Consider the following 12750-nt stretch of genomic DNA (forward strand, 5'->3'; position numbering starts at 1 on the left):
AACATCACAGATAAACTGTGAGGCAGAATTTAGCAAAACAGTTTTTGAGTTCAATCAGGCCTAAGTCATCAGCTGGATTTGCAGAGAGACGATTCTGAAATGTCATGCCTATGTGCCTGGAAAGATGTAAGTAATATTTACAGAAATAGGAAAGTCTCCACATATGAGTAGGTGGGACGTTGAGAAGATGATGAGTTTTATTTTAGTGGAGATGGCAAGGAAGCTAAAATGCAAGACTGGTACTCAGGGCTAGAGATGTGGATTTGGGGGTCCTAGAGGTGACAGATGAAGCCATGAACAGAGGAACATCTCTAAGGGGTGTCTGTGTGTGTGTGTGTGTGTGTGTGTGTGTGTGTGTGTGTATGATGAAAGAACAGAGGGTCTAAGTCCAAGGCTTGAGGGTACACCCTCCATGAGAGGCAAGGCAGGAGAGCTAAGGCCAGTAAGAGGACAGGAGAGCTGGGTTGAGTCCACTGTCACATGAACGGTAGGGTAGCAGAAGAAAGGAGATGGCCAGCAGTGATAAATGCTGCAGAGATCAATGAGCTTAAGAGCTGAGCACAGACTAATGGATTTCACTCATTCAGTTAGTTTTTATTTGGCAAATGGGAGGACAGATTCTAGGGGTATGAGGAGGGGATGGATAGTGACGGTGAAAGGAAGGAAAGGAGTGGGATGTAACTTAAGGGAATAAACAGGAGGGGCAAGTAAAGGACTTTTCAGTCCTTTGGGTCACAATGAGTATGAGGGCAGTGGCTGAACTAGCAAGAACCAAAGACTCTAGAGATAAGATGGATAATTCATAGAGGAAGATGGATAAATCACAGGGCATGTAAGGGATTGGGACCAAGCATGTAAAGAGGATGGACTGAAATATTTTCAGATGGATGAAGGTGTGGATAGTTTAGATAGAGAGGATAATGGATGAGGGAATGTCACCTAGATGAGTTTTCAGAGCAGAGTTTGAGATGGGATATCCTCGCTCCAGAGCACGGAAAGAGGGAGGGTTGAGAGTATGCAGAGGTCTCCAGTGTGCCTGCCTGGCAGCAGAGGGGGCCACAGCGATGGCTGAGCCGCAGGCCGGCTCTGCAGCCACTGGCTGGAGTGGGTGATCATCTGTAACCTGCGGTTGTCCCTCCTGCCTGCCTCACAGGGAGGGCTAGGAAGAGCTGGTTGAGAACGGTGCTTTTAAAGTCAAGTTTCTACCTTTTGACTTCTGGACCCCACGTAAACATTACCTGTTGAAAACCCTTAAATGACTTGAACATGAAAGTTTCTACAGATGAGAGCTAGAGCCAGCCTGAGTGCTGGGTGTTAGGAACCTGAAGGCTCAGGGAGGCGAGTGCCTGGCCCTGATTCACGCTGAGCAGGCTCATTCGTCTGCCCCTCCCCCCCGCCCCTTTGTGGATCCGCCACACCTCCCGCACTGCAGTTACCCAGTTACAAGACTGAGTGATGCTGCTGCCCAAGCTGGGCTTCAGTGACTTAAGGGAAAGTGAGTTCTGGGGGATCATTAGGTGTTGGGATGGGGCCTCAGGATCCCCTCAAGCTTCTCTGAAATCCCCCTTGTGGACCTGGGATGCGTACAGCCTTCCTGCTACCAAAGTTCCAGGCCAGACCACCCTGTCCAGACTCTGGCAAGTCGTGGCTGAGCTCTTAGCCTTTTAAGATTAAGAGATGGGTAAATTCATTGCCTTGGGGGTGACAGCAGGGGGACAGCAGTCCGTTGAGAATCACGCTCCCAGTCCATGACGGGCTCCTTTGCTGCCCCTAGTTAGGCAGAGCCACCAAAACCAGGTGTATCTTTCTTGACTTATTTCCAGCACCAAGCCTGCAGAATCGTCGCTATCCATCCATGGCAAGAATCCACTCCATGACCATCGAAGCTCCCATCACAAAGGTGAGTGGCACCTGCTGCCTCCACTCTACCATCCGGGCTGCCTCGCACTGGGCTAGTTTTGGAGATAAAATGATGAATGACATACCACTGATATCACCGAGTGTATAGTCTAGTAGAAGAAACAGATTGTAAACAAATAAACACATAATAAATATGTGGTTATAAATTACAGTAATGGCTATAAAGGAAAACTACAGGATTCTAGGAGATGAGCTTAGATTAGGGCCCTGTTTTGGTTGGGTGAGGGGTGATCAGGGACGGTCTCTCTGGAGAGGAAGTAATGTTTGACATAAGAGCTGAAGCATGCAAAGGTGTAGGAGAAGACGGGGGTAAGAGGGTTCTAGGCAGCAGACATGGCAAGGGAGGGAGCGCTGAGGTGGGAAGAGACGGATCGGAGCATTTGAGGACCTGAAAGAAAGTCAGAGTGGCTGGAGTTTGGAGAGCAAAGGGGAGCGAATGGAGACATGAGTTACGCAGGGCTCAGTTCATTCTGGCCAATTGGGCCATAACAAGTTTTTCTTTTAGTTTATGTGCAGAAGAAACCACAGAAGAGTTTAAAGCAGGGGAGAAACCCGATCAGGTGTGTTTATTGAAAAGAACATCCAGCCACTATGCAGATAATGAACTGGAGATGGCAAGAGTGAAAAAGAAGAGGCCATTTAGGGCTGTTCTAGAATTATAGCAGTGGAAGAGGAATGAAATGAATAGATCAGGAAATATTTAGGGGTCGAATCAATTTGACTTGGAGATTAATTATATTGTCAGGGTGGGGAGAGAATGTAAATCAGGGGGCAAGTGATACATAAACCAGGGCCTTTCAGACTTTTAATTTGAGCACAAGATGGATAGAAGTGACTTGTTTTTTTTCCTTCAGTGTAAAAACTGGAGAAAAAAGTGTAAAAAGCTATGCTACTGCATAGCTCTTCTGTTCCATTTTTTGTTGTTGTTATGTTTTGTTTTGTTTTACCTGCTTGCTTTGGGGAAAGGGGAGAAAGATCATGAGTTTCGTTTTGGACATTAAGTAGAATATTCCAGTAGATGTGTCAGATAAGCAATTGAATATATAAGTATGAAGTTCAAAAAGAGTTCAGGGCTGGGATGAAATTTTGAGAGTCCTTAGCACACAGATCGTATGTGTCCAAAGCTGTGGGAGTGAAAGAGCTCATGTCTGAAAGGACTGTAGGGTGAGAAAAAGACCCAGCACCAGTCGCTGAGGAGCTCCACCCTGTCGAAGACAGCTAGAGGAGAAAGGTCAGCCAAGGATCTGATACAAATGCTGCCAGGGAGGTAGGAGTAACACCAGGGGAGGGGATGAACAGCCCTCCTCAGTAAGAAGGCAGGAGTGGCGTGAACGCGCCGGTCATGAACAATGCGTCATCACCTGATTTCTTTTGGATTCCAGGTGTACGTATGACTTTTGGAAAGTAGAATCCTAATGTCCTCAAATTTACTCTTCCTCTTTCTTTACTTCCTTAGGTTATAAATATAATCAATGCAGCCCAAGAAAACAGCCCCGTCACAGTAGCAGAAGCGTTGGATAGAGTTTTAGAAATTTTACGGACCACGGAACTCTACTCTCCTCAGCTGGGTACCAAAGATGAAGATCCTCACACCAGTGATCTCGTCGGAGGCCTGATGACTGTGAGTGACGAGGAAAACCCAGAAATGCAGGGGGGATGACATTAAATGCACTCTAGAGTACATGTGACTTATAACATACACTGTTACCTGTAGTTGCCGAAATCCCTGTTGTATGGACTAACTTCAGTATAACCAGAAGCATCAGAATTTATGTGTGTGGCATTATGCAAGTAATTCTTGCACTTACCCTTCTGCAAAAGCTTTCTGCAGAAGCCTTGTAAAGCTGACGGATCATATCAGTGGGAGGCAGTCCTCCAGAATTTGGATTACAGAAAGGAGTTCACAGGCGTCTGATTGCGGGTACAATATGCGTGATGGGACCCTTGATTACTTCTGCCCCTTGACCTGGTACAAGGTTGGATTGATTGACGGTTCTCAGGCTCTTTATATAAGGAAAGAGTTTGTACTCAGACTACAGAACTGGTTTCCGAAATCTTAGGTGTCAACTATTCTTTAAACACAAGCTTATATGGAAGTTTCCTTTATAATCGGATAAAAGGAGAGTGGAGCTGCTCTGGCTTGGTGGGGGAGGGGAGGGCACTCCAACACCATCCTTTGTAACCACCAAGATAGCTTAGTTCGAAGGACTCATCCTGTTCAAGTGTGTGTATGTGACCTATTTGGCTGTAATCATCCTCTATCAGCCAGTGAAGAAAAAGAAGAAAATTCAGTTCTTCATTTGTGCGCCTTATAAGAGGCTGCAGCTGGAAGAATTCTTTGGGGGAAAAGCAAAGTCCAAGAGTCATCTATGAGTTTTATTTTAAAGATCTTTATCGAGTCCTGCCACCAGATGCTGAGTGTTGGCTGGCTTTCTGGCCCCTTCTCCTTGTTCCTATTAAAGGTCTCTTGTGAGACTGTAATTTGAGTGACCTCCTATCCCTTTCCTGCCCCTGGGCTGGCCCTGGCTGCCCCATCCCAATGCAGCGTAGACTTCAGTTGTAGAGAACACTGGCAGGGGCCTTTCAGGAGGGTGCTGGATCCTGGAACGAGTAAAGTATCCGCCCTCCTTCCCCCTGCTACCATACCATCTTGGGGTTCCTCTCCAGGTAATGCAGCAAGGAACCAGTGCAGGATTCCACCTATTTTTATAGCGTAGCTTTAGGGAAGAGGAGAAAGAAAGGCAAAGATAGAACAGAGGAGTCCCTGGTGATATCTGCCATAGAGGCAGGACATTTGTGGCCATTGTTGCTTTTATCCACTTGTAAAAATTAAGCTCTTGGCCTAAAGATCCAAGGTGTGACTTCAGGGGAGCCCTTCATTAGTACTTTAAACCTTAGCACACACTTTCTAGGGATGACAAGCAATTATAAATGACTTTTAACAAAGATCTAAATAATTAGGTACATGGGTAGAAGATGACGGAAAGGAACCTGCGATGAAAGAACATCCGGGGCCGAGTTCAAGAGCCTAGTAAATGGCAGAACACTGGAATTCTGCCCAGTCCCTTCAGCGGTCCCTCCAAAGACCTCAAATCCAGAAACTTTCCTTTTGAAGGCTAGCAGCAATGCTCATGTTGCAAAACGGAAAATACAGTTGGAAAAGAATTAAATATTAGTCAAAAATTAAACCCCAAATGTTAAGGCTTTGGATTAAGGAATCCCTAAAATGTGGCCCATGGCTGTGGCTCCCTAATATGTAAATCGAGTAACACAGTCCCTGTGAAGGTTAGAGGGGTCCCTTCAAAATCACATGCATCCGAAGCAAGATCACTTCTGTGAGTTCACTAATGTGGCTTCCAAACGCCAGAAGAGAAAGACGGCATTAGAATAGAACCAACTCACAGCTCAGGTGTAAGACCTAAATGCAGTCATATACACGTTCTTCTCAATTTCTGTCTCCTAGGACTAATAGCCATGGAAGGGAGACTCTCCTCTGTCTTGTAGCTATTGTTCTGATTTAATTTTGAGCTTCAGTTTGGAGTTCCAGATTGACTGGATTGTTCAGGATTCAGATCCCTTTGGCTAATGACAGAACTGTGAAAATAATGATAATGGCATATAAAGCATGCTTTTAATAGCCTCTTTCTTTATTCTAGGATGGCTTGAGAAGGTTGTCAGGAAATGAGTATGTGTTCACAAAGAGTAAGTTGTCATCTGCCCACTTGTTCCTACTAACCTGTCTCTGGCCTCTGCCTCCCCAGTATGGTGATTACTTTGGAAGGGAAGACTGTGTTTGGTGTTACTTCCTGTTTGTCTCACGGAAGTTTAAGTATCTTGAAACCAGGTCTCCTAATTAAAATGGCTTCTCTGAGAATAAGAATTCTGTCTCAGAATAAGAATTTAAAATCTCTATACCTTTCAACAGACAGTTAAACGGAATTACTTTTCTATGTGGGAGTCTCGAAATTGAGTAATGTCAGAGCAGAACGCTGAAGTGAATCTTCCTACCTTTGGAAGTTCAAGATTTCGTTTTTATAGTAGCCGCCATGAAAATGATGACAAATGCTCAGGGGCACAAGATTCCACAATTAACCAGCGTCCCCCACCCCATCTGTTTCTCAGACGTGCACCAGAGTCACGGTCACCTTGGGATGCCAGTAACCATCAACGACGTCCCCCCTTGTATTGCTCAGTTACTTGATAATGAGGAGAGTTGGGAGTTCAACATCTTTGAATTGGAAGCCGTTACACATAAAAGGTATGTGGCCTCTCTGGCTCCAGCAGGGGAAGATGGATGGCCAAGCTCAAGACGGTCCCATCTGGAAACCTTGAGGGAGACGTGAGTCCTTGCTGCAAGAGACCTCACAGGTTCTGCCTTTCTTGCCATGCTGCAGGAGTGTTGAACGAGCAGAGACTGTGGCCCCTCAGTAGGAGTATTAGTGGGTGATATGTGGGGTCAGCCTGGCGATGACCCAGGATGAGGAAATACTGAGCGTCCTTCTCAGACCTACCCAGGTCATTCCTTTGTGCTAGTGAGCCAAGAGTTCTCAGTATCCTCAACCCAAATTGTGGAAGCCCCACCTTACCAAAGGAGTTGAGGGCACTATTGACCCATCCTGTACGTAGGGGAGAGATTAGATACCTCAGAAAGTCCTCTTCTAAGTAGGAGAAGGCTGTTAGGCTATAGGATGTGAATGGTTCTCACCTGTAAATAAGCAACATGGCTCTAAATGACAGGATTTTGCTGAGACCACACAAGCCATTCCTTTTGTCCTTAGGCTCAGTAACTCCCTCGGGGGACACAAAGGAAGCGCAGGGCTTACGTGGAAGTGGAGCTGGAGAGGGACACCAGGGACCTTTCTTGGTTGTGAGAGCCACTGAAGGGCATATGACTTAGAGACAATCGAGAAATCATTTGGATTGACCACCATGAGGCACCTAGTTGTAAATAAGTGGCTAGTGAGAAGGAGATGCTCTGGCTCCTTGTAATTGGGGGAGGAGATAGTTTTACCCCTAACCCCCGTGCACGTGGAATAAGCATCAGAAGAACAACGCCTCTATTCCTAGGGTCATCAAAGAAAGCAGCTTCTGGACCAGTGAGTACAATGAATCAGGGTTTGTTTTCCTGTTTTCCAGGCCCTTGGTTTATCTGGGCTTGAAGGTTTTTTCCCGGTTCGGAGTATGTGAGTTTTTACACTGTTCTGAAACTACTCTCCGGGCCTGGCTCCAGGTGATTGAAGCCAACTACCACTCGTCCAATGCCTACCATAACTCCACCCATGCTGCCGACGTCCTGCATGCCACCGCCTTCTTTCTTGGAAAGGAAAGAGTGAAGGTAGAATCTTGATGTCCTGATCTAGTTACCTACTGGACTGGAGATTCAAGAACTCAGTCTTAATAAGTATATTAGGCAAACAGCTATTGTGCAGCCAATTTCAGAGCTGTTTTTGCTACCAAGTTGACTCGTCATATTGGTGTTGTAAAGACATGGCCTTTTCTCCTAGCCTTCACTTCTCCAAATGCCTAAAATAATGATTTATGCTACTGGAGTAGCTCCTTTACTTACATGCCATGACTACTCTCCAAATAGGAGCCCTTTGTGATACTGGCTGAGAGGACAGAATTTGTTACATCAAATGGTTTTTCGGTTCAGAAGTTAAGTTTTGGAATCAGAATTTGGCGATTGGTGTATTATAATCCAGGTAGTAATGAGCTCTTAGCATTGTACTGATTTACATGCATCTATGTGTTTTGTGTAGGTGTGAATGTGTCTGTCTGTATGCTAATGACTGTCGTGTAATCCTGAGAGAGTCCCATGTCCTTTTGTCTTACTTAGAAGTAGATACTGTCATGTCCAGGCGCTGATGTGTAGGGCAGCCCTGTATACACCCCATGACAGCTGGCAAGAGAGCCCAGCCTTCCCTCCTTCCCAACTACCATCCATTGCCCAATGAAGCTTGGAATTCCTTTGCTACAATTAGAACGGAAGCTTAGACTGTCCACACCTCTGGGAGAAGTGCTATATAGAGAAGTGCTGTATAGAGATTGAAATTCATTTCAATCAGCTAATGCCTAACTTCAGGTCATTTTCTTAGTTTTAAGGGTCTAGGTACTTAAGGAGAAGAGTGGTAGTGGGATAGGTAGAAAGAGCAGAAATGGCACCAAAATGGGGAGGGGAATGTTTACCTCTCAGTTTTGCCAAAGACTGATGCTGGTTTTCACTTGCATCAGCAAGAACGCAGAGAGTGTGTTCCAAGAATGAGGCTTTCGAAGATTTTTGTCTCTTACTTTAAGAAAAGGTGGTATCAGCCTGTGTTTCTACAGCAGCTTTCTTTGAGGAGCTAAGACACTTCCAGATTCCTCCTCCAGGTTCATGGTCCCCCATCTGACACTGCTTGTGCTGTTATACAGCTGAGGTCGCACACTGCCAACGGAGGGCATTTCCTAGGGTCTCAACTCCAAAGTGACCTACAGCTAGTGCGGTCTTGACTTACAGATGAACCACACTTAAGCAGGACCATCCTAGAAAAAATATAGTTGAATCTTTCAAAAATTAGGGAATACTTAGTTACCTTATTATCTCCCTCCCCTAAAATTAGGATTTTTGTGTAAATTGTGAGTTCTGCTAATGTAGTCACACTATGGTTGAATTTCTCAAATAGCAGCAATAGAACAAGTCTCAGACTAGATAGAATATCCTTACAATTCAAAAGACACGTTCTACCTCTGGCAGCCCCTGCCAGAGAATCAGAAAATTTAGAGCAAGGATCCTTGGAGAATTGGGCTGGAAGGGGCTCCTGAGCTCAGAGGTTCAGTCGGGAGCCCAGGATCACCGGTTGGTCCCTGTGAGGCATTTCAAGTGGGATTTACTCCTGAAGCCTCTTCCACCAGACCTGCTGCTGATGAAGAGAATCAAGAAAATGTGTTCTTACCAAATGCCCATGTCAACTGTCACCCCTAATTTCTATGTCACTATGACATGGCTCCACATCCTCAACCCAGCAGTATACGTACGTAGGTAACGTGCCCAGAGCTGACTTTCCCCTTCAATTTGTTTCAGACCCTATCCTCTCCCCACTCTTACCAGTTCCCAGGAACCACTGCAAGAGGAGAGGTCAGGCGAGCCAGCATTCTTTGGTTATTCTCCTGGTGTAAGTGACTCTTTACCCTAGATAAGGAACTGTTTGAAAGGCTGACCAGGGCGAAGTCCACTCTGGCCAACCAGCCTCCATGTGATCCAAATCTAACCCTGCTGGGTAGAGAAGGAAAAACATGCAGAAATGTTTACCCCCCTGAGGTTTGCTATTTCTCACGTTGTAGGTTTAGTAGGAAGTTTTCTGCCACGGACAGCCCCATGCTCCCTCCCATAGGAAGGGCCAGGTGCTCGCGAGCAGGCCCAGGCCTTTTCCCCTGCCTCCCCCCGTTTCTCACCAGGCATTGCATTAGACAGTGCCCACCAAAACTGCAGGATGCGGCCCATTGTTGATACAGTTGCCAGGTTTCAATCAGTGTACGCTGGGAAAAGGCATGTCTCATCTAACGTTCCTTGTGTTGTCTACTCCAGTCACCTGAATCTGTTTCACTGAAGAATTTAAAATTAAATTGGCCCCAGACTCCACACCAGATTGAACATAGTCCAGGAACACTCGCTGAGGCCCATAGGTCCTGACTGCACAGCCAGAATCAGTGAGTGGAGCCCAAGGTGGGGCAGCTCTGTGTCCTGACTGCACGTGCAGGTTACCATGGCCGCTCTGGACCAGCAGCAGAATGGGGCAGGCATTCCCTGAGCATTACAGAGTCAGTCTTTGGGAAGGCCTGAAAGCGTAGCATCAACTGCTGTCCCTGTTCAGGAAACCTGCTTGTGTAGACTGGGTCCGAGCCAGGATCGCCCACCAGCTCCAGGTCAGGACTGGAAATGGAAATGGCTCCCTCTGGTAAGGACAGCTTTCAGGAAAGCTTTCAGACTCACGGTTCCTTACCTGTGAGCGTCTGAGAAGCAGTTTGCAGTTTTGCCTCCCATAGCCTATGAGAGCAGCTTGGAAGTACCCCTCTAGCCTCACTTTGGGGGATCACTTTTTTCCTCTTTCACTACCCATCAGTCGCAATGATGCTCTTTAAGTTTCTTGAATAAACCCCTTTTGCATTTCCCCTCAGGAGCGTCATGTCGGCTGTTCTTTCGGCCCGGACTCCTCTCCCTTGCCAGTTGTTGCCTAGCCAACTCCTGCTTACCTTTCAGGCGTCAGCACAAAAGTCACTTCTTTAGAGAAGCCATCCCTACCCACCTTCCAAACCTGCACTGTCCAGTGTGGTAGCCATTAGCTACATGTGGCTATTTACATTTAGCTAAAACGAAATAAAAAATCCAGTTCCTCAGTTGCACTGGCCACATTTCCAGTGTCCGGTAAACTCCATGTGACAAGGGGTTACTGTACTGGACAGCACACGTAAACATTTCCATCACCACAGAAAGCTGAATGGTCTGCCCTCAACTAGTTCAGGCCTCATGGTTATACTCTCAAAGCATCTCTACCTTCCTTCTTTCCTCATCTCACAGTAAGTTATTTTGGTTTTGGTTTTTACTAATTTTTGCCTTCCCCAGTAAATTATCAATTCTGTTAGTGCCAGGATGACATCAGTATAATTCGTCACAGTAGTTTCAGCATTCTGCAGGACACCTGGGCACCCAGTAAGCATCCACTAAGTGATGAGTGAATGAATGAATTCAAAAAGGACAGTGTCTCTTATGTAACAATAACCCATTTGGTAACTTCCTCCTAAAGCTGTGAGCTGAGAAAACATGTGTATCCCTTGATGCTCTAGTTTGTATTCTTTGATTATATAATGAGAGCTTTAGAAAAACAGTTTCCCTGTTTGCCTTTGCCACCTGCTAGCCCAGAGCTGAATTTTGTTCTTGCCGGTAAGAGCCCCCTTCACCTCGATTTTCCCAGAAAAATTCTTCTCTCCTTGATCCTGTTGTCTGCTTGGTTCTAATCCTTTTACCTTTGTGTGAAGAGTTGTGTTGTATCTGTGCCACGCTCAAAATCTTTTCAGAAGTAGGCAAATAAAATGAATAGTATTTGTGATCATAGGCTACTTTCTATTCTGTCAGCTCATGGAAGAGAGTCATGGCTATCCTACACGGCAGGCATTTGAAAAGGGCCATTTGGCGTCTTCTGCAGAACTGGAGTGAATGTGCTCTGGAGAAAGCACTTAGTATCCATTATAACTGCAGCTCGTATTTCTGTTCTGTTTCCCTTGAGATAACCCACAGCACAGCAAGGCGATGCGTTGTGTCCTAGGCAGCCTCTCAGCTTCCGGGAAGTGGGACGCGAGAGCAGGCTCAGGGGGCTGCGAGAACATTCTGATAATCCCAGCTCCCCAGGCCCGCCCCCTCCCGGGATACAGGGATGAGTGAAGGTCTCCTGCGTCAGTGGGTAATGCTCAACCTTGCGTCCCCAACCCCAGGGCAGCCTTGATCAGCTGGATGAGGTGGCAGCACTGATCGCTGCGACTGTCCATGACGTGGATCACCCGGGAAGGACCAACTCTTTCCTGTGCAATGCAGGCAGCGAACTTGCCGTGCTCTATAATGACACCGCTGTCTTGGAGAGTCACCACACAGCCCTGGCCTTCCAGCTGACGGTCAAGGACAGCAAATGCAACATTTTCAAGAATATTGACAGGTTGGTTGTGCTTTGGGCCCTGTGCTCAGGTTTGGGGAGTATAGGTAGGATACTCAGTTGTCCCTAACTTCTCCAAGTGCTTAGCTTCCTCTTAGGAGAACGGAGAAGGGGAGATACTAGCTGTCCCATTGTACCAGACAGTAAAATAATAACCTTGCTCTTACCAACTTAGTGGTACTTTCCAGCCTGCGTTCATCCTTTTAAATCTCATTTGGTCTTCAGTGAGTTCATGAAAATATTTATACACAGCAATTCTGTAAATATTGATTGTATAGTAGGTACTTTTACCCTCCTAGGAGGACATTTTGTATATTGTGTAACTCAAGGAAAATGTGTCCTTCCCTGTCTTGCCCCAGTTCAGTTTTTGGCCACTTAAAACCCTAACTTACGAGGAGACAGTGTCCTAAAGGTTGGGCAGGTTTCCCCCTAGGTGTTGTATGCTCTTCTGGTGAGAGCTGGCTACATGCGAACAGTTAGAAGGAAGTGGTCTTGCCAGCCACAACCCTGCAGGCTGGAGAGCAAGCTCCTGGGAGACGGTAGTGCACAGAGAGCACGGAGCTCAGCAGGCCTAACGCCCACTTGTCATCAGGAACCTATCAGTTTGGGCTCCAGAAATCTGAGAAATATGGAGATCAGTTATTCCACCTTCAGCTTAAGTTACATCAGTATCAAGGACTGTTTTTTAAAAGTTACACAAAAACAATTCTTTCCAACAACCAATTTTATTCAGCTCCCTATTCTGGCTCTTGAAGTTAGAAAAAGATGGTAAGACCTAGACAGTAATTTGGGGCAGGGTTGTTATTCCATCCATTACAGTTTCTATCTAATTGTAATTTAGGGAATTATTATTCATGGGAAAACATTCTTCCAATGCCATCATTCATCATCGGAAGAAATAATGACAATTCTCTGCCTTGCAGGACATTTAGTCCCATCTAAAACACCCATGGCGACATTCGGTCCATGTTTGGTCCTTGAAATTTGGTCCTCTCCAGAACGTGCATCGCTAATATAAATCCCAGTCTCCTGCAATATTCAAACCCCAGCCCATCTACCTAACCCCATGCTATGTGTGACCAGCTAGGCTACTGAGACAAGAAGGGTTATTGGCAATACAGCCACACCACAATTATTGGGCCAATAAAAC

General features: G+C 46.1%; 1 protein-coding gene across 3 annotated transcripts in view; it reads left to right on the forward strand.

Annotated features, from left to right (window-relative positions):
- Positions 1-12750, forward strand: part of PDE8B (phosphodiesterase 8B) — a 205302-nt gene that overhangs the window by 181872 nt on the left and 10680 nt on the right. For all 3 annotated transcript variants that reach the window (XM_033110238.1, XM_033110239.1, XM_033110240.1), the window contains 6 exons: positions 1824-1900; positions 3377-3541; positions 5577-5622; positions 6043-6178; positions 7057-7255; positions 11386-11603. In XM_033110238.1, the coding sequence (XP_032966129.1) occupies positions 1824-1900; positions 3377-3541; positions 5577-5622; positions 6043-6178; positions 7057-7255; positions 11386-11603 (841 nt within the window). The remainder of the gene's footprint in view (positions 1-1823; positions 1901-3376; positions 3542-5576; positions 5623-6042; positions 6179-7056; positions 7256-11385; positions 11604-12750) is intronic.

The sequence above is a fragment of the Rhinolophus ferrumequinum genome, chromosome 7 (assembly GCF_004115265.2).
Source record: "Rhinolophus ferrumequinum isolate MPI-CBG mRhiFer1 chromosome 7, mRhiFer1_v1.p, whole genome shotgun sequence".
NCBI classification, from domain to species: Eukaryota; Metazoa; Chordata; class Mammalia; order Chiroptera; family Rhinolophidae; genus Rhinolophus; species Rhinolophus ferrumequinum.